The following is a 19,127-nucleotide window of genomic DNA, read 5'->3' on the forward strand; positions in this document are numbered from 1 at the left end:
TTTCACTGTCCAGCTCTTTGAATCCCTGCCTGATTGCTCTCAGATAAGGTTTTGGGGTTGTCTTTTGTGCAGCCACCAAGAATGTGCTATTTCATGGCTGCCCCCCTGCTGCTACTTGGGCTCGTTGTCACACTTCACAGGGCTAAAATATAATAGGAACACAACAGCTGATCTCAGGCTGCTGAGCTTTTTCAACACTTGTGGTGCTGTTCCAGCCATCTGACCAGAGCTTCAAAGCCAAGAGCATGGGGATGTTTGTTACAAGGGAGCTGAGGGGAAAAAAATAGAATTCATTGCTGTGTCCCCATGAATGTTTTCATGCTTGACAACCTCTCCAGGCAGCCCAAGAAAGGAGGCAAACAGGCATCTGCAACCTATGACTCGGATGAGGAGGAGGAAGGGCTGCCCATGACCTATGATGAGAAACGACAGCTCAGCCTGGACATCAACCGCCTGCCTGGGGAGAAGCTGGGCAGGGTGGTTCACATCATCCAGTCCCGGGAGCCTTCCCTCAGAGACTCCAATCCCGATGAGATTGAAATAGATTTTGAAACCTTGAAGCCCACAACATTACGAGAACTGGAGAGATACGTGAAATCTTGTTTACAGAAAAAACAAAGGAAACCATTTTGTAAGTTACCCTCCCAGGGCACGTGTTCCCCCCAGCAGCTCTTGGGCTCAGCTTTGGAGTCAGGGCATGTGTATTGAGATTCTGTTATCCACCTGTTGGGTATGTGATGGCAGGAATATTTAGAGATTCTTTTCTCCCAAGGAAATGTACAGAAACTTCCTGTTTTTTTCTCTGTTCTTTCTTCCCATGGTATCCTGCTGCAGAGACCTGGAGAGCCAATGTGTTCCTCTGCAAGACCTGTGGGATGCCTTTATTTCTTACCCAGGCTCTGGAAGGCCCTGTAAAGGTTTCAGTCTCATTGTGTCAGGTGTTACGTGCACATATCTGGAAGGATCAGTTTCTTATCCTGAATAGTTTAGCATCTAATTAGGAAGAAAACAAAAAATGTGGTTGGGATCCAAACCACCAAGGCAATAAATGAGATTTGCACAAGGTTACGTGGTTACCTGTGGATTCTGAGCGTGTCTGAGTTGTGTATTCACCCCAAAACTGCTCTTTCTGTGTGTCCTGATCACCACATTGCCCTCACCCTCTGGCAGTTCAGAGGGTGAATGTCAGTCTGCTGCTGAGTGTGTGGTTCAGTGTGAGACAGACTTTGTGCCTCATCCACAAAGTGAATTTCTGCAGCCCCTTGAGAGTTTAACTCCAGATGGACAGCAATAGGATCACTTACCTGAAGTAAGTCTCCTGCTCCTTTGTTTAAGGGAGTTTTGCTTTTAAGATTGACACAAAAGCTACTCCTTGCTCTTGCAGAGCATCTTCATTTCTTCCTCACAGGATTTTCAGGAAGGCCTAAGCAAAGCGCAGACTTTGACCTTTCTTTTTGCTTTATTTTTTTTTCCCCCTAAATCTTTCACTGTTGGCATAGCTCAGGAAAGGATTTTCCAGAGTGCTTAGGAACAGGAAGCATCCTTCAATTTTGGAACCAGGGCACAGAGTAACACAGAATAACCTCAGATACCCATCCTGTGAGCCTGGCATGCCTGAGCTTCTCTGGACTCCTGTACTGAGTGTTCCCTCTTAGGACTGTGCTTTCCAGATTTCTTTTTTTGTTTTTTTTAAACCATTTCTTTAAAACAGCTCACAGAAATATAGTTACTTCCTTGCTGGATCAGGCAAAATATCTGGCTCCTGTCTCGTGCTTCCAATCCTAGCCAACACCTGTGTTCAATTACTCCTCCTTTGGAGGAATATTTCCTTTCTTTGGCAATGTGAGTGTTACTGGTCCTTTTCACCCTTTCCATCCTGATGCAGTTACATTCCTGTTGTCTGCCAGCCTTTGCCTCAGTTGGTTTTTAATTTGCCTTTGTTTTGTTTTCTATTTAGAGCAACATAAACCACAGGTAGATTCTTGCGTGAGGAGATCAGAAGTTTTAATGGCAGATGCTTTACTCCTGACAACCTTTAATGGGACACTTTATTTTACAGGGCAGAAAACCCATGTAACAATTCTGTAATTACAAATCTGTAATTATTGACCATATAACTGGCTGGTAAGTAACCTGTAATGACAAGGTTATTACATGGATATTTCTATCTTCTAAAATACTTTCCAGAAGATCTCTCTTAAAAAATTGCATGTTACAGGAAGGTGGTGATTTGATGAGCAAGGCAACTTCAGGTGTTGCCTTCTCTCTGGGATGTGTAGTTGCTGTGTGAGCACTGGATCTTGGCAGTGGCACTGCAAAGTGTGCACACAGATGTACATGCCCTGTAAAATAGTGATGTCCACTCTTTCCCCCTGCATCCCTGCACTTTCAGAAACTCTGCGTTCCTCTCCCACAGCTGCCAGTGGGAAAAAGCAAGCAGCAAAGTCAAAAGAAGAGTTAGCTCAGGAAAAGAAGAAAGAACTAGAAAAACGGTTACAGGATGTCAGTGGGCAGCTAAACAACAACAAGAAGCCTGCGAAGAAAGGTAATAGCTTTGGGTTTATGTGAAAGCAGCACCCCAAAAGTGGACAGACTTTATCACAGGGTCAAAACCTCTGCCTTGGGTTTGTCTCTGTGGCAGAAATCCTCAGAGAGTCCCCACTGAGCTATGCTGTGGGGCTGCTTTGGTCCCTGGCCATGTGGAAACTCCTGGGTGGTAAAAAGGAGCTGTCTGGGCGGAAATTTCTCCTTCAGAGAGAGGAGGATCTTCCCTGTGTTAACCTGGTGTGCAGCCTGCACCACAGAGCTCCTAACACATGGGGTTAAAAAATCCCAAACCCCCACGTAGCTCAAGATGCTCCAGAAAGTTCCCCCAGTGCAAGCAAAGGTTTCACAGGGGGGTTTTCCTGTGCTCCTCAGAGGTGACAGTGCCCCACAGCAGAGCTCCTTTGTGCATCCCAAACTTCCACAGTCCCTACCCTGTGGGTCAAACTGGGGACAAAGGCTGTGGGAAGCCCTTCTGTGTTTCAGTTCCATGCAAGTAACCACATCCCTGCCTTGTTGCCCACAGAGAAATCCAGCTCCACTCCCTCCGGAGGCCCCTCCCGGCTCAGCAGCAGCAGCTCCTCCGAGTCCGGGAGCAGCAGCTCCAGCGGCTCCAGCTCGGACAGCAGCGACTCGGAATGAGCTCGGACACTCGGACACAACCCCCAAACGGACACCCCCTCCTCCCTCCCCTGCTCTGCAGTGTCCCCTCCCCTCCTCAACCCTCTGCTCTTGGGCCATGGTGGTCAGGTTTTATCCCCTCTCTCTTTTCTCTGACTTTTTTTATATTTTATTTTTTAACTCAGTGTTACAAAAAGGTATCTTCCATTTTTTTTGGGGGGGGGAGGGGGCTCTCTTTTAATAGGTCAAAGAGTGTGTGTGTGTGACTAGACTTTATGACAAATAGTTCCCTTTGCATAAAGTCTCTAAAATTTACATTTATCTGGAGAAAATTGGTCGAAAATGGAAGAACTTTGAGCTCTTAGCAGGAGATAAATAGAAAATTCTGCAAGGTTTGTAGTACATTTCCCTCCCAGCCCTTCCCTTTCCCCAGAATATTCTCTTTTAATAAGCCTGCCTGGCTCACACAAGGTAAAAACCATCTTTTTTAAAAGAAATCTCTGTAAAATGGTACTGTATCTGAAAGATGTTAGCTTTTGAACTAGTTGGTGTATTTGTTATTAGCACTAGTATTCTTAATCTCCAAGTCTACAGTGTGATGAGAATGTCAGATGCTATCATCTTTTTACATAAAAACAAAAAAAAATGCAAAAAAATTCTCATATACTATGAATTGCTAACATGCTTTTTTTTAATCTTGGTAGAGGCATAGGCACCTGTTCAGGAAGGTCTTGAAGCATGAATTTAACTTTAAAGCACACGAGCAATAGAAGTGGTTGCATTTCTTGGTTTTCCACTCAAAAGCTTCGCTTTTCCTGGGGATTCTTTGGGAAGAAGGGAGCAAGGGACACACTCAAGTTTCTTGGGAATGTTATTTTTACTATTAAATAGATAATTTCCAGGAAATGGGCGCTCTCTATGAAAGTTTTCATGGAATTGACGAGAGGTTTTTTGGTTTTTTTTGGCTGGAAGTTGTCAGCTGGAGCCTGGAGTGATCCCTGCAGTGACCAGGACAAGTCATGTGCCCATTACTGGGCACATCTTGGGGATTTTCTCCAAGACAAACACTTCAGTCTGGGCTTAAAATAAAGCAGCACTTGAGCTCCAGCTGAGGCTGAGCTGGCAGGGGAAGTGGAGAGGGATTTTGTGTGTGTTTGGGCTTTTTGCTTTTGAGTTTGCTTTGGTTTTCTCCCTTCTCCTCATCATTCTGGTAGTGAGCTCCTAGAAAGGGGATGCTCCTCCTGTGTCAGGCAGGGTTCAACTCCCAGGCACTGCAATCTTTTACCTCAATGAAAAGAAGAAAGAGGGGAGGGAGAAGGAAAAAAAAAAAAAAACAAATTTTTTTTAAAGCTTGCTATTTTGTTCAGTCCAGCCTAACATTTTGAACTGCACTGCTGCAATACACCCTGGTTTTAGTGTCCCTAATTTCATGTATATACCATGACTTTATTTATTAAACACCATTGGTCATTTAAAATGTAATAAAACCTAACAAAAGCAAAGCTGGGGTTCTGCAGGCCAGCAGACTGGCAGACTTTTAATGAGGTCTGAACCAGATGAAAAAAAACAAAACAAAAACAACCAACAACAAAGCAAATAAAAATTCACTACTTTATTTATATACCTTGGACTTTCTACCTACAGGTGCTACAGTCCAGTCTGTTGTGTATCTGGTGCTCTGTCATGTTTGGTGTGTTCATTTTTAGATTTTTTTCCTCTTCTTTTCACCCCAGACCCTTTTTTTCCTGTTTTGTACAGATTTTGGAGACATACACTTCAATACACTTTATTATCTCAGTGGTCTCTTTTTTCCCCCCCTCTTTTTTTTCTTTTTTTGGTAGAAAAATGGGGGGTTTTATCCTTTTCTAATGCAATTTTAGGAAAACACCAGTTCTATAATTATATCAAATTTGTATTCTGAGGGGCAGAAGTTATATTGTAAATTCTTTTGATTGTAAAGAAAAAAAAAATATACAGAGTTTAACAAAAAGTTCTGTCTTTCCATCTCCAGCACCAGCCCCTAAAACTGCCTCTCTCTTGTGGGATAGCCCTAAAATTCACCTTCCTGTGCTCTCCCAGTGGTGCAAATTGCTCCAGATTTTATTTTCCCTGCAGGTGAGTGGCCCTGGAGGCTCCTCAAGGCCAGTGCAGGATTTCCTTTGCACCCTCAGCCTCAGGAGCTGTGCTGGGCTCTGGGAATCACTTCCTCTTTCAGCATTCCAAGGTTTGCACTTCCAGCTGCATCCATGCTCAGTGCCAGTCACCCCCTGCCCACCAGGCAAGGGTGATTTGCTGGACACTTGAGCATCTGCCTCTCAAAATCTGCTGGAGACCAGAGATTCTTTCCCACAGCATTTGGAAGAAAAAAATTCTGATTTTTGCTGAAATTCTTAATTTTTTCTGTTCTATTAACAATGGAGTTCAGTTCTGATTTTTTTTTTTTTTAAGTTTAGCCCTTACAAAACCTTCCCCCAGACATATCCCTGGTAATGTATTTCCAGAATTTACTATGAGGAAATGTAATATTTACCTAATTAAGAGCTTGGATTTCTTTTTAATGGGGTTGCATTTCACCTGTGTTTCTCCTGTTGCCTGTCACTTGAATGATCAAAACCAAGGAATATTTTAAGGAATAATTGCAACCAATTCACTGCCATGGCATTTGGATAAACAAACTCCCAGTTTTCCCTTCCTGGGACCTTTTCCTGTGTGCTTGACCCTGAGCTGTGGTGGTGGCTTCTGTGGGGAGGACAAACTGGAGGTGACAGCACCACTGCCACAAAAACCCTGGGAATTTCAGCTCCTTCACCATCCTCTGACATCAGGAACAGCCCCTGGAACATACAGACATCCCTCAAGGTGCCACGGGGCTGTCCCACCAAAATTAGTTGGGAAATTTGGAGCCAGAGGGTTGAGAACCACGTGTGAAGTGATGGGCAAAGGCCTGGCCTGAGGCTGGCTCAGCACTGGAGGAGGATCCCTGTTTGAGCTGGAGAAGCATCCCAGCCTGGGCATTTTCAAGGAAAACAACCTGCCAAGGCCACCACAGAATGAGAAGAACCTTCTGCACATCTTTGATCCACCAGCTGCAACTTGGGCTTCCACTTACTGGGAAACTTTGCATGGAAAGCGAAGTGTTCCCAACAAAATGGAGCAAGGAGAAATCCATTTTGGCATGACTGAGGGAAGAATTTGGTGACTCCTCACTTCCAAATGTTGTCCTTATATTTTTCCATTCCCAGCTTATTTATAGTGCTTGTTATCCCCACCATGTCCATGGGGGTGCCTCTTGTACATCCTGAGTTTCTCCAGGAAAGAAAAGATGTTTCCAGTCCAGAGTAAGTAGCAGCAGTCCTAAATGAGTTGGGAACTGAACCAACAGAGCATTTATTTAACTGGGTTTTATTGCATGACACGTCAGTCCAGATGTCACAAAATAACTTGGAAACAATCAAACACACAACGTTTGAAAGAACATTTTTAAACTTAAGAATAAAAAAAAAAGAAAAAAAATTAAATTTTTATGGTAGAATTTTTCTTGAATGAACAAAGTTTAACTTTGTTTTCCAGGGGAAACTTCACTGAAATCAGTATGATTTCATATGTATGCATACACACAGAGTTTTATTGAAACTGCTTTTTCGGATGAATTCCTGTTTTGACAAAATATCTGACCAGACCTTTCTCAATCAACCAGCATTACTGCACCTTTTAAAAACTTTGTGAACCTTTTCTCTGATTGTAAACTCAGCCTGTCTCGTGGCTCAGTGGGACCAGAGGGAGATCCCCAGCCCAGCGACCGAAGGAATCTCTCAGCTCTCTGCACACCAAATGTGTCGTCTACACAACAAAATCATTTCAATTTTTGTACTGACGTGGTTTGAACCTTGCCTGCCCCCAGGGTCTGTAAGTGTAGGAGTGATGGTTCAGGGCTGTGTCACTGCTGGGAGGGTGGTGACCCCAAAACACACACAAAATGTCATTTCTGTGTGTGGAAATGCACAGCTGAGTTCCCCCTGAGCTCTCTTCCCTGTTCTCTATGTGCTGGAAACAGACTGCAGTTACCTATCCCAGTTCTTTCTCTGCTTTGGGGACTTGTAGACCAGTTTTTAATTTTGGCTTTTTTTCCTTGTTTTGAAAGGAATTATTTTATTTTTTTAAAGCTAGGGTTGGAGCTGAGGGGAAGGGATTGGGGCATGACAAAGACAAACCACAATCTTTTTAGTACTGGATTTTAAATTCTCAGTCTCTTCTAAACCACGAGCAGTTACCACTAGGGCTAACTGTGGGCAGGCTCTGCATCAGTAAAGAGAAATTTAGGATTCCTTACACAGCAGCATTATCTTGCTTGAGCTGCATTTTGTAAAGAAAATGGTATTTGCATATCTTTTTAAAATGTCATTTTTAAATAAATAAATTAAACCACCAGCTAGGATTTGACACAGGACACTTAGAACACTGCCCTGATACTGGCATAACCAATCCAGAAAGATCTGTTGTTGTATTTTTTGTTTTGTTATTTTGGGTTTTTTTTAATATTTAAAAAGAAAAAAAAAGAAATTGTTACTTTTCTGTATGATGTGCATGCAAATTTACCGTAACTCTTTTTCTTAAAACTTTTTAGTGCCATTTCTAGTATATTCCCGTAAATGTCAGTTATTGAAAAGAAATGAGTCAATGTAAGTAGTTTAGCTTGTTTATTGCAAATTGCTGGCCTCAAATGAAATAGAATTAAAAAAAAAAAAAAAAAAAAAAAGAGTTAGAAAGTAATCTTTGATGTTACTGGTAATCACAGACCCTGGTGCTGGGGCATTCATTTTGTTTTCATAATAAAAAGAAAAATTGTTTGGTGTGTGCGGTTTGATCCCATATTTTCCCCTCCCCTCATCTTTTCCAGCTGTGACACTCAAACCTGGACTGAGCAGTGCCAGGAGCCAAACATCAGGATATTGAATCCTAGTGCCACGAGTCCTGGGATAATTTGGAAGTTGTTTTGGGAACAGCACACCCCAAGGGCCGACTGCCTTCAGAGTAGGGGCAGCCTCTGGCGTGGCCTGGAATAAAACTGCTTTAAATCCTCTTTTTTGAGTGAGGGAAATTGAGCTGCTCCCATGTCCCAGGGCAGCCAGGGAAGGGCTTGAACTCTTCTCAGTATCCTACAGTCTGCAGGGGCTTAAATTCAATGGGAATTGCTGCTGGTTGAGGTAAGTTGGGCTGAAGGGAGATGAGATTTGAGCCAGGTTTGCTGCTGAAGCCACCAGGACAAGCAGAGGAGCTTTGTCACCTGCTCCAGCAGGCAGGGCTGGCTCTGGGAGCTCAGGGTGACCTGCAGGGCCCAGCTTGGAAAGGGGGGCCTGGAGCAGCTGGTCCCTGTGCCAGCAGAGTCCTGGCATTGCTGTGTGGGGGCCAGGATCTATTTTGGTTGTGGGGGAGGATTTGGGTTGGTTTTGCTGTTTGGTTTGTGTCAGGTGGGGTTACTGCAGCCAGGGTTAATCTTTCCCTAACCCTGTTCCTGCTCGCTGCCTTTCCAAGCCAGCATCTCCAAGGCTTCAGCAAACCTCTTCCACTCTGCTCTTGTACCAGTGACACTCCCACAGGGCTGTTCAGCCTAAACAATCTCCTGTGAGGCAGGTGAGGATGTTTCTTTAGTGTTGACAGGTGAGTTATTTCTAGGGGCAGCAAGCAGAGCTTTTTCTGCAGGCTGGGAGGAGGTTGAGGACACGCAGGACATGATTGAGGTTCAAATCTCACTGGTCATGCCTTGAATCCTGGGGCCAGGTCTGTGAGAGGGGCTGGAATGAGTCCAGAGAAGGGAGCAGAGCTGGGGAAGGCTCTGGAAAGTCTGTCCTGTGAGGAGCTGAGCAGCTGAGGGGGCTCAGCCCAGAGATGAAGGAGGCTCAGGGATGACCTTGCTCTCCACAGCTGCCTAAAGCAAAGGTGTGAGGTGGGGTTTGGTGTCTGCCAGGACAAGAGGGAACAGCCTCAAGCTGCATCAGGGGTGGTTCAGGTTGGACACGAGGAGCAATTCCTTTGTGGAAAGGGTTGTCAGGCACTGGCAGGGGCTGCCCAGGGAGGTTTGGAGTTCCCCTCCCTGGAGGTGTCCAAGGAAGGCCTGGATGTGGCACTCGGTGCTCTGGTGACAAAGTGGGGATTGGTCACAGGCTGGATGTGAGAATCTCCGAGGTCTTTTCCAGTTTAATTCCCTGATTCAGTGTGACATCTTGAGGCTTTCCTTACCCTGAGAGTGCTGCTGGCCTTGGGGAGCTGGAGGAGCCTCCCCTGCAGCTCCCAGTGCAGAGGTGTGGCTTGGGAGCCCCACCAGTAACTGAGGAAATTCCTCCCTCCCAAGTGGGGAATGCCAAAAGCTGTCACCTGTGCCAGAGGACATGCAGGGGAAGAAGAGCCACTCACAAAGCTGCATTCAAATCATTTTAATGCACTTTATCAAAGAGGCTACAACAGTGTTTAAACAAGTGCATCACACAGCTGGCTCACAGCCACAGCAGCCACTCCACAACCCTGCTGTGACCAGTGACACACAGAAATGGAAAACTACAGTCACATTCACAGAGATGGAAGGACAACTCATCCTCTTCTTCCTGCACTGTCACATCCAGCCTCCATCCTGAAAGAATTTATGCACATTCTTACGGGTTTAGTCTCGTATAGTCCAATTAACACTCTGCAAAATAACTGAATTTTGGTTTACCAGCCACGTTAACAAAAAGAGACTGATTATACCCAAAATAAGCATCTTCCTTACTGAAATTCAAAAGAAAATAAGTGTCGGATTTCTTTTTTCTATAAGAAAAGAAAATGAACAGCTGGTTTGGGGATGTGCTGTTCCTTAAACTCCCAGAGTTCACGTGCTCCCCAGGGCTGGCCTGGAACCCACCTCTCCTGCTTCTCCAGGTGTATCCACCTGCAGTTCCCAGGGGAGCTCTGGGCACAGCCTCCTGCCTGTTTGAACAAATAATCTCCTGTTCACTCAGCCAAGACCTGGAGGCCCAGGTGGGTCACACATCCCTGGCAATGCTCCCCCGCCACCTTCCCGAGCCTCGCTGGGTTTGTGAATCTCATTGAACGCTTCCACCCGGCTGAAAAACATTTATTCACTGAATTGTTTCTCCTCCAGAGCTAGTCCTGACAAAACCAAGAGGGTTATTTGTGTGCAGAGCAGTGCAAAGCAGCGAGGTCCAGCAGGTTTAAATCTATGAGCACACACACAAGGTATCAAACACCAACGCATGCAGAAATAGTGCTTTTAAAAAACAACGAGCTGCCTATTGTTTGCAGTGCTATGGAGCAGGGCTGAGTACACCAAACCTCTATGATTTCACTCTAGAATAGGTGTGTTCTGCTCACTACATCGAGTTCAGCAAGGTTGAGTGTCTGTGTGTTTGTTGTAGCATTTCACCCACACGGGAGAGGAGGAAGAGATTCTTCAATGTATTTTTTTTAAAAAAAATTAAATAAATAAAGTGCTTGAAAAAAATGCAAGGGAGGTTTTAGATAAATAGAACAGAAGTAATGACTGTGCCTAATAATAGGCAGGTAAATAATCCATCCTGAAGCTGACATCAAATACTGATTTGCCTGGAGCTAAGCCCGTGCCCAGGCACTGCTGGGTTGGACACATGGCCTAGGCAGGACAGAAAGGGCAGAACCCTGAAGAAGAACTTTGATGCTGAACCCTGGGCACATCATTTGCACCCCTGGAAGTGGTAGTTTTGTTTTTAACAAAGATTCAGGTGCTTGCTGGGCTGAGTTTCTCAGTGTGATTTTGCCTTGAGCAAGTCAGGATTCAGCAGAAACTTAAACCTGAAAGCAGCAGCCTCTGTGCCCAAGCAAGGCCATGTTTTTCCCTCCTAAAATCCTCCAGTTAATCAAAACAATCCCAGACACAACTTCTAAAATACATGCACCAAACCTACAATCCAACCTGAACTAGAAGTCAAACCCTTCCAAGCTACTGCATGCATTAAAACTTGAAGGCAAAGCAAACTCCAGTGGCCTCTTTCCTTCTGTTCCCCGTCTCAGGAGCGGGCCTGTGCTGTGTAGGAGTTTCCTTGTGTCCTTTAGGATATGTCTGTATTTACAGGGGTTTCTTGCTGTTGCTTTCCTGGGCCTGTCCCTCCCTTTCAGGTGGTTCACTGGAGGATCTGTTCCTGCAGCTGGGCCAGGGATCTGCCTGAAAGGAGTCAGCTCCCCTGGCTCCACAACTCCCGTTATTTCCATGATCCCGCCCTGTGGGATCAGAGAAGGCCCTTTGCTTTACATGAAACTCCAGCACACCTTTCCTACCAGCTGTTTTGAAGGCTCAGATTAAATTCTCAACACACTTTCTCCCTGTTCCCACGATAAACCTCTCCATTCCCTAGCTGGAAGAGACCACGTCAGAGCAGCAATTAAAGGAAGACAGGGGAAACAGAACAAGAACGGCCAGATGGTTTTGGAGATAAACTTCTTAAAACCACAGCCTTGATGGGAAGAGATCTGTACTCGCCTCTGTCCCACCAGCATTCCCAGAGCTCTGGAAATGCACCAGGACTGGCCAGTAAGGGAGGCTGGGGCCAGTGCCCAAGTGTCAGTGGGTGTTTCTCAGGGCACACGAGCCACTTACAAGCAACACATGGTCCAGCACAGCCCCTGCCAGGATGCTGGGCAGCAACAGGCTTGAGAGCTCCCCAGCAAGAGGTTTGTTGTACACACTCAGTGCCATGCAGAATGGGAGTCCATAAACAGCAAAATCAAACAGAAACAATCAAACTTCAGCCTTTCCCAGCCTCTCCTGGGAACGCTGCTTCCTGTGAAGGGCTGTGAGAGGGTGGTGCACACCCACCTCCCCCAGCTCTGCTTCCTCTCCACGCGTGGATTCCTGTGGGGAATTACATAATAGCACAAAACTTGGACTGCCCCGTGTCCCTGGAGACATCCAGCTTGTTTTTGTCCCGCACCAGGATGGCTTCGTTGCCGTACTGCGAGTACCACATGCTCCTGCTGCGGCTCAGGTAGGTGTTGGGGGGAGCTGACTCCAGTTTCTGCTGCTGCTGCTGCCAGATGAGCAGAGAGGTGTCCCTGTACCTCAGGCGGGCGTAGCCCTCGGACAAGGCTTTCTCGGGCAGGGGAACCCTCCCGTTCATCACCGTGTCACTCATCTGCCCGAGGAGAGCTCCACCAACAGGAGCCCCTTCCCAACAATTCCGAAATAAACCCCGCTGGGTCTGTCCAGGTCGATGGCTGCTGCTCGGAGCTCAAGGGAGAACATCCCAGGGGACAGCTCTGGGGATCCACGAGCTGCTGGCACCACTCAGGACAGGGAGCAGGGCCCTAAAATCACAGCAGGCAGCTTGGCCTTGCTTAAAAACCACGGCAGGACTTCTGAGAGCTTATCCAGCGGTGCTACTGCTGCGTGTTCCAGGCTGGCAAGGGCCCACACGTGCCGTTTGTTGACAGCGCATGAAGCATCTCCACGGCTGCGAGCGGCGGATCTGCGGCCAGGCAGGACAGGCTGAGCGGGTCTGGAGAAGCCCAATTCCCTGGAGAAGGGAGCCAGAAGGCGTGGGGAGGTCAGAGGCCGGAGTTCAGCGGTGCCCAGGCCCGTGCATGGCCTCGGCCGGGAGCCCGGCACGTCACATCCAGGGATGCAGGAGAAGATGCTGCTCGGCCCTGCTGGTGGTACCCGAGGGGGGCGGGGGGCCCGGCACCTCCCGGCGGCACCCGCGGGGCACGGCAGGGTCACCCCAGGGGCTGGCAGCGGGGATCCCCGCCCTGCCCGTCCCCCTTTCCGTGTCCCCCCATCCCGCCCGCCCCCCGACCCTTCCAGCGGCACCGCGCACCCTCCGCGGCCCCCGCGCCTGTCCCGCGACCCCCGGGCCCGTCCTCCCCGAGCGGGGATCCCGCACCGCCCTTCCCACGCCTCCCCCCGAGGTTCCCCTGACCCCCCGCTCGCTGCCCCAGCCCCACCGTGCTGCGAGCCCGGCCCGGCCCGGCCCGGCTCCGCTGGGCTCGGCGGAGCGGCCGCGGAGGCTCCGCCCGCCGTGATGCGCCCGGGAGGAGCCACGGCCGGGGCGGGGGCACCGGGGAGGGCGGCAACGACGGGCCCAGGGCATGGGAGAGATCGGGTGGGTGCGTGGGGATGGCAGGGGGACACCCCCAGTGGGGTGTGGGGGTCCGGGAGGGCACCTCCAGTGGGGTGTGTGGGTCCGGGGGAGACACCCCCAGCGGGGTGTGTGGGTCCGGGGATGGCTGGGGGGCTCCCCGGGGTGGATGTGTGGGTCCGGGGATGGCGGGGGGACACCCCGGGGTGGATGTGTGGGTCCGGGGATGGCTGGGGGCTCCCCAAGGTGGATGTGTGGGTCCGGGGATGGCAGGGGGACACCCCGAGGTGGATGTGTGGGTCCGGGGATGGCAGTGGGACACCCCGAGGTGGATGTGTGGGTCCGGGGATGGCAGGGGGCTCCCCGGGGTGGATGTGTGGGTCCGGGGATGGCAGTGGGACACCCCGAGGTGGATGTGTGGGTCCGGGGATGGCAGGTGGGTGTCCCGGGGTGGATGTGTGGGTCCGGGGATGGCAGGGGGGCTCCCCGGGGTGGATGTGTGGGTCCGGGGATGGCAGGGGGGTGTCCCGAGGTGGATGTGTGGGTCCGGGGATGGCAGGGGGGCTCCCCGAGGTGGATGTGTGGGTCCGGGGATGGCAGGGGGACACCCCGGGGTGGATGTGTGGGTCCGGGGATGGCTGGGGGACACCCCGAGGTGGATGTGTGGGTCCGGGGATGGCAGGGGGTACCCCGGGGTGGATGTGTGGGTCCGGGGATGGCTGGGGGGCTCCCCGAGGTGGATGTGTGGGTCCGGGGATGGCAGGGGGGTGTCCCGGGGTGGATGTGTGGGTCAGGGGATGGCTGGGGGGCTCCCCGAGGTGGATGTGTGGGTCCGGGGATGGCAGGGGGACACTCCGAGGTGGATGTGTGGGTCCGGGGATGGCAGGGGGACACTCCGAGGTGGATGTGTGGGTCCGGGGATGGCAGGGGGGCTCCCCGAGGTGGATGTGTGGGTCCGGGGATGGCAGGGGATACCCCGGGGTGGATGTGTGGGTCCAGGGGTGGCAGGGGGGTGTCCCCAAGGTGGATGTGTGGGTCCGGGGATGGCAGGGGGGCTCCCCGAGGTGGATGTGTGGGTCAGGGGATGGTAGGGGGGTACCCCGGGGTGGATGTGTGGGTCCGGGGGTGGCAGTGGGGTGTCCCGAGGTGGATGTGTGGGTCCGGGGATGGCAGGGGGGTGTCCCGGGGTGGATGTGTGGGTCAGGGGATGGCAGGGGGTACCCCGGGGTGGATGTGTGGGTCAGGGGATGGCAGGGGGACACCCCGAGGTGGGTGTGTGGGTCCGGGGATGGCAGGGGGGTGTCCCGGAGTGGATGTGTGGGTCCGGGGATGGCAGGGGACACCCCGGGGTGGATGTGTGGGTCCGGGGGTGGCAGTGGGGTGTCCCGAGGTGGATGTGTGGGTCCGGGGATGGCAGGGGATACCCCGGGGTGGATGTGTGGGTCCGGGGATGGCAGGGGGGCTCCCCGAGGTGGATGTGTGGGTCCAGGGGTGGCAGTGAAGCCCAGTGGGTGCGAGGGTGCTGTCACCCAGCACTGGATGCGCGGTGTTTTAAAGGGACGCCCAGTCCAGCGTGTGCTGAGCCCATACTGGGAGCACTGGGAGCACTGGGGCTGGACTGGGGGGTCCTCCCAGGTCTGTCCTTTGGGAGAGGGGCTCTCCCGGCTGCCGCAGGCTGGCATTTCCAGCCCACTCTCCTTTCTGCTGGGTGACACCGGGGCAGCCGCGTGTGCTGGGATGGGCCGGGCACCCTTTGTACCCCTTTGTGCTCCCATGACCGCGCACCCGTAGGGTCAGGACAGGCAGGGGACACCCCTGTGTGCTGCCAGCCTCATGCCACCATCAGCGGGGGGGTCTGAGCAGCCCCTCCGTGACCTCTGCCCATCACCGCTGTCTGCCCCGGCGCCGCTCCTTATCCCGCCTGTCCCCTGGCCAGCACAGAATGAAATATGTTTTGAAGAGAGCTGCAGGGTTTATTCTTTTCCTGATGATGCTAAATTTAAGCTCTCAATCTTCTTATCTCCTGTGAAGGCAGCGCCATCTAATCTCCTGCGAAGGACCCGATGCATTTATCCGAGCAGAGCTACTCCAGGCGCTGCTCCCCTTCTTCACGGACACAAACAAGAGGCTGTGGTTTGCTTCCGTCACAGGGAAGGCATGCTGCAATTCCCGGTTCCCAGGAGATTTAGGCCAAACACAAAGAAGCTGGAAGAAGAAAAGAAAAAAAAAAAAAAGACCACACTACTACACTATTAAAATGTTTATTATCAGAAATATCCTGACTCTGCTGCTTAATCTGCTTCCTGCTATTCCTGTTAGCCCTGATCCACTCGTGGAAGCTGCAGAACAAAGTGCAAAATCCTTTAGTGGACAAGATTTAAGTTTTTCAAGGCTCTCTTGGCCTTGTCTGTAAAATTCCTGGCTCTGTTATCACCCAACAGAAGCAGGTAAGGGGGGTGGGTGCCCTGCTGAGAGGGGCAGGAGAAGGATTGGAACCTGCCAAGCTCCAACTGCTCTGACCCCTCCACTCCACCCATTCCTGTGAGTCCCTTGAGCCAGGACCCTTCCCAAATAAACCATGGAGGCAGCAGCAGTGGAAGGGATGAGGTGAAATCCAGCTGCTTCTCAGTCAATGGTTTGTTCCTCCCCACCTTCCTCCGAGGAAATCAATCTCTGCTTTGCTGTCCCCGAGCTGCCTCAGGCCATTCCTCTGCTGTGCCATGGCCACAGTGAGGGGCTGGCCTGGGTGCTTTCCCCCTTGCCGAGCTCCTGGGGCTGTGAACACTCCGGATCTCTCTGATTTTTATGGGAAACCTGTTGGGGTGGAGCCCGGTGGAGGATGATTAATTAGTGAGGGTGTCCCAGCAGCGCAGTGGTGGCACTGGGAGCTGTTAATAGGTGTTTGCTGGCATTCAGTACAGCTAGGGCATCCCAAAATGAGACTCTTCCCCAGGGAAATGCCCGGGGAAGTGCCAGCTCCACCTGTTTGCTGCCTGGGCTCAGAATCCTTTACCAGAGCACAAAGAGCACCCGTGGCTGAGTGCTCCCGTTGCTCCAGTGCCAGAGGTGAATCCAGTTCATCCCTTCTGCCTTGCATGGAGCTGTGCCAGGTTAATTTTCCTGCTCCTTTCCACGGTGACAGGCTCCAGGAGGTGTCTCCTGAGGGAAGGGCTGGGACATGGAGCTGTGCTGGCAGCACTGCAGGCCCGTTAGCAGAAGATAATTGCAGAGACTGTGGCAGGGTGCACCTTGTCTGGGCAGGTAGATCAGGTGTGTGATGAGCCAGACAGAGATTATTGTCTGTACCCAGCAGCTGAACACTTTGGTGGCCCTGTGATTTCCCCCTGGCTGATAATCGAGCAGTGGGTTTGCCAAGCTGGGGCTTGCACGGCTTTCCTAAAATAGTCGGTGAAAGGAGATCACAAAATCTCAGGGCGTGTTGCAAACGGCACGTAGGCTGTGACAGCTGCCATGCCAGCAGCCAGCCCGGCTCCTGCTCTGGGGACCCTGGCTCCAGCTGGAGACACGTCCCCTGGCAGGCAGCACGGCTCCGGACCCGCTGCTGCACGCTTGGAATAATCCAGAAGGTGGCAATGGCAATCCACAGACACTGCCTGGCTGGGAAAAGAGGATTTTCTGGCGGTGTGCTTCTGGTGTTTAAGGGATATTTTCAGGGGGACTGCACTGTGGCTGCTTCTCTGCATGTAGAGAACCCTGGAGTGACACCAAACATTGCAGAAAATGCACCTTTATTGGAAATGCAGCCATGTCCCAGGTATTTTGGGGCTGATTGTAAGGTATGGTGTCTTCATACATGTTAGTGTATTTCCTTCCTTCCTTCCTTCCTTCCTTCCTTCCTTCCTTCCTTCCTTCCTTCCTTCCTTCCTTCCTTCCTTCCTTCCTTCCTTCCTTCCTTCCTTCCTTCCTTCCTTCCTTCCTTCCTTCCTTCCTTCCTTCCTTCCTTCCTTCCTTCCTTCCTTCCTTCCTTCCTTCCTTCCTTCCTTCCTTCCTTCCTTCCTTCCTTCCTTCCTTCCTTCCTTCCTTCCTTCCTTCCTTCCTTCCTTCCTTCCTTCCTTCCTTCCTTCCTTCCTTCCTTCTCCTCCCTCCCTCCCTCCCTCCCTCCCTCCCTCCCTCCCTCCCTCCCTCCCTCCCTCCCTCCCTCCCTCCCTCCCTCCCTCCCTCCCTCCCTCCCTCCCTCCAGGATGTCCCCAGCCAGCTTTGGGACGTTCCAGACCTGTCACCCCTTCACCACCCAGGTCCCCCTCATTCCCTCCAGGCTGGGACCCCAGCTCTGGGTGCTGCCTGCGGGGCTCCCTGTCTGCACACGCTGACACATCTGGGGGTGAGAAAGCTCCGTGTTCCCTCTGGCAGCATCTTCCCAGTGCATCCAGCCCCCTCTCGGGCTCATCCCGGCGGGGAAATGAAACAAAAGCACACGGAGCGGAGTCTGCGAGCCGAGAGAAGCTCCACGCCGGGTCCCCAGCAGAGGGTGGTGTCAGCCTGTGTCCTGCCTGGCATTCCCTGGCATTCCCTGGCATTCCCTGGGTGCCTGGCATTCCCTGGCTGGCATTCCCATCAGTGCCAAGAGGCAGGAGAGGGGAGCACCAGCTCCAGCACAAAATCCAACCTCTTTCATTTATTCAAGCTCCCTTTTAGCTTTAGGTCCACCTTGAAAACAGCATCTGGGTCCTCTCCACACTCCCCATCCTCTTGCAGGACAGTTTGTACAACCTGGAACTCACAGCTCGCCAGCGTGTGCTGGATTGAAGCTCCTCCCGAGGCTGGCTGCACAGGTTTTGGTTGTTTTTATTTCCCCTGCTCTCAGGAACAGCTCTGCCATCATCATCCCTTCGGCTCGCTGCAGAGGGAGGCGAGGAGCGCACCCGCTCCAACACCTCCCACGCAGAGCCGGGCTCTGCAGCTGCAGGGATTGTTCCCAAGTGTCCAGGGGCCAAGAACGCTTTTTATTACTCAGTAAAAAAGCTCGGCTGTGGCTCGCAGGTTTAATTATGCACATATAATAAACTCCTCTGTTGTCATCTACCTACAGACCTGACCTCACAGGGCAGGCCGGTACTGAGTCAACCAAAATTATCCCTGGCACGACTCCACTGCCTTCAGTAGCCTTGTGATTCCTGCCCATGGGTGCTGTCGGAGGGCAGGAACGCTTCGACGAGAACTAAAAGATCAAGAAAATCATTCTGAGAAAGCAGCTCCTCAGGGTATGGGGAGTGTGGGCTGAGATGTGAATCCTCCCAGGGCAGGGCGCAGCTGCCCTGATGGTGAGACCGGAGCGTGTGGATGCTGCTCCCTCTTGGATCGCACTGTTCGTACCCTGCCCTGGCCCGGGGGCACAGCCGGGAGCTGCGGACACCCAGCACCTCGGGATGAAAGCATTTCTTCTTTTAACCCCCCCACAAACTATCCTTGGAATATTAAACAATTGTTTTCTTCGCAGAGATCCTCCCGGCTAGATTGAAAATGAAGGATCATGGCTGTAGAGCTGCTCTTTCTCCTTTATCTCCGCTTGGCTCCATTTGGAAGAGATTAGTGTTGCATTTGTTTGACATCCAGGTTAATAGCTTCCCTTCGTCCCAGTCCCGGCTTCCGCTTTTGGCTATCTGGAAAGCCGGGATGGAAATTAATGGGCAAACTCTGGGGAGAGGATCTCGGAAGAAAACTCGGAACAGATTTAAAAAGAGGCTGCTCTAAGCCGCGCTGATTTGGAAGGAAGCCACCGGTGAAAATTAGAGATTTTTCAAGAGTTTGCTGCCAAGGAGTTAATGCCTGAGAGTCGAGGTTTTTAATAAATACACTGGTAATTAATTATAGGAGTTGTCCTCCCGTTTGAAAGTCAAGGAA

At 51.1% G+C, this 19,127-nt stretch overlaps 3 protein-coding genes across 10 annotated transcripts in view; 2 read left to right on the top strand and 1 right to left on the bottom strand.

Annotated features, from left to right (window-relative positions):
* The window catches only part of BRD3 (bromodomain containing 3), a 33,033-nt gene extending 28,530 nt beyond the window's left edge, over window positions 1-4,503 (top strand). For 2 of the 3 annotated variants that reach the window (XM_058853456.1, XM_058853455.1), the window contains 3 exons: window positions 339-631; window positions 2,417-2,545; window positions 3,071-4,503. In XM_058853456.1, the coding sequence (XP_058709439.1) occupies window positions 339-631; window positions 2,417-2,545; window positions 3,071-3,186 (538 nt within the window). In that variant the 3' untranslated portion in view covers window positions 3,187-4,503. Of the gene's footprint in view, window positions 1-338; window positions 2,125-2,416; window positions 2,546-3,070 lie in introns of those variants that run through there. The other variant, XR_009279170.1, reaches the window with a different exon arrangement.
* Window positions 4,504-9,581: 5,078 nt separating this feature from the next.
* BRD3OS (BRD3 opposite strand) lies at window positions 9,582-13,199 on the bottom strand. Its single transcript, XM_058853458.1, has 2 exons — window positions 13,132-13,199; window positions 9,582-12,704 (listed from the first exon to the last, which is right to left on the bottom strand). Exon 2 carries the CDS (start codon window positions 12,321-12,323, stop codon window positions 12,054-12,056), a length of 270 nt encoding a protein of 89 aa, XP_058709441.1. The 5' UTR covers window positions 12,324-12,704; window positions 13,132-13,199; the 3' UTR covers window positions 9,582-12,053.
* Window positions 13,200-16,696: 3,497 nt separating this feature from the next.
* LOC131586634 (uncharacterized) lies at window positions 16,697-19,086 on the top strand. Of its 6 annotated transcripts, XR_009279192.1 has the most exons (4): window positions 16,702-17,062; window positions 17,542-18,058; window positions 18,316-18,487; window positions 18,724-19,086. XR_009279192.1 is itself a non-coding variant. In XM_058853683.1 (2 exons), the coding sequence occupies exons 1-2, from the start codon at window positions 16,859-16,861 to the stop codon at window positions 18,241-18,243; spliced, it is 906 nt and encodes a 301-aa protein (XP_058709666.1). In that variant the 5' UTR covers window positions 16,700-16,858; the 3' UTR covers window positions 18,244-19,086. The 6 variants fall into 6 exon arrangements, 1 of the variants encoding a protein (XP_058709666.1); XR_009279188.1 differs by having other exon boundaries at window positions 16,700-17,062; window positions 17,542-18,487; XR_009279191.1 differs by having other exon boundaries at window positions 16,703-17,062; window positions 17,637-18,487.
* Window positions 19,087-19,127: the final 41 nt, after the last annotated feature.

Source organism: Poecile atricapillus, chromosome 20 (genome assembly GCF_030490865.1).
Source record: "Poecile atricapillus isolate bPoeAtr1 chromosome 20, bPoeAtr1.hap1, whole genome shotgun sequence".
Taxonomy (NCBI): Eukaryota; Metazoa; Chordata; class Aves; order Passeriformes; family Paridae; genus Poecile; species Poecile atricapillus.

What these genes read in the sequence shown, in the direction of transcription:
- BRD3OS (XM_058853458.1), bottom strand. Translation starts at nt 12,323, where the DNA reads ATGAGTGACACGGTGATGAACGGGAGGGTTCCCCTGCCCGAGAAAGCC.
- LOC131586634 (XM_058853683.1), top strand. Translation starts at nt 16,859, where the DNA reads ATGGCAATCCACAGACACTGCCTGGCTGGGAAAAGAGGATTTTCTGGC. An exon ending in ATTTTGGGGCTGATTGTAAG is followed by an intron (nt 17,063 to 17,541) that starts GTATGGTGTCTT and finishes CATTCCCTCCAG; the next exon opens with GCTGGGACCCCAGCTCTGGG.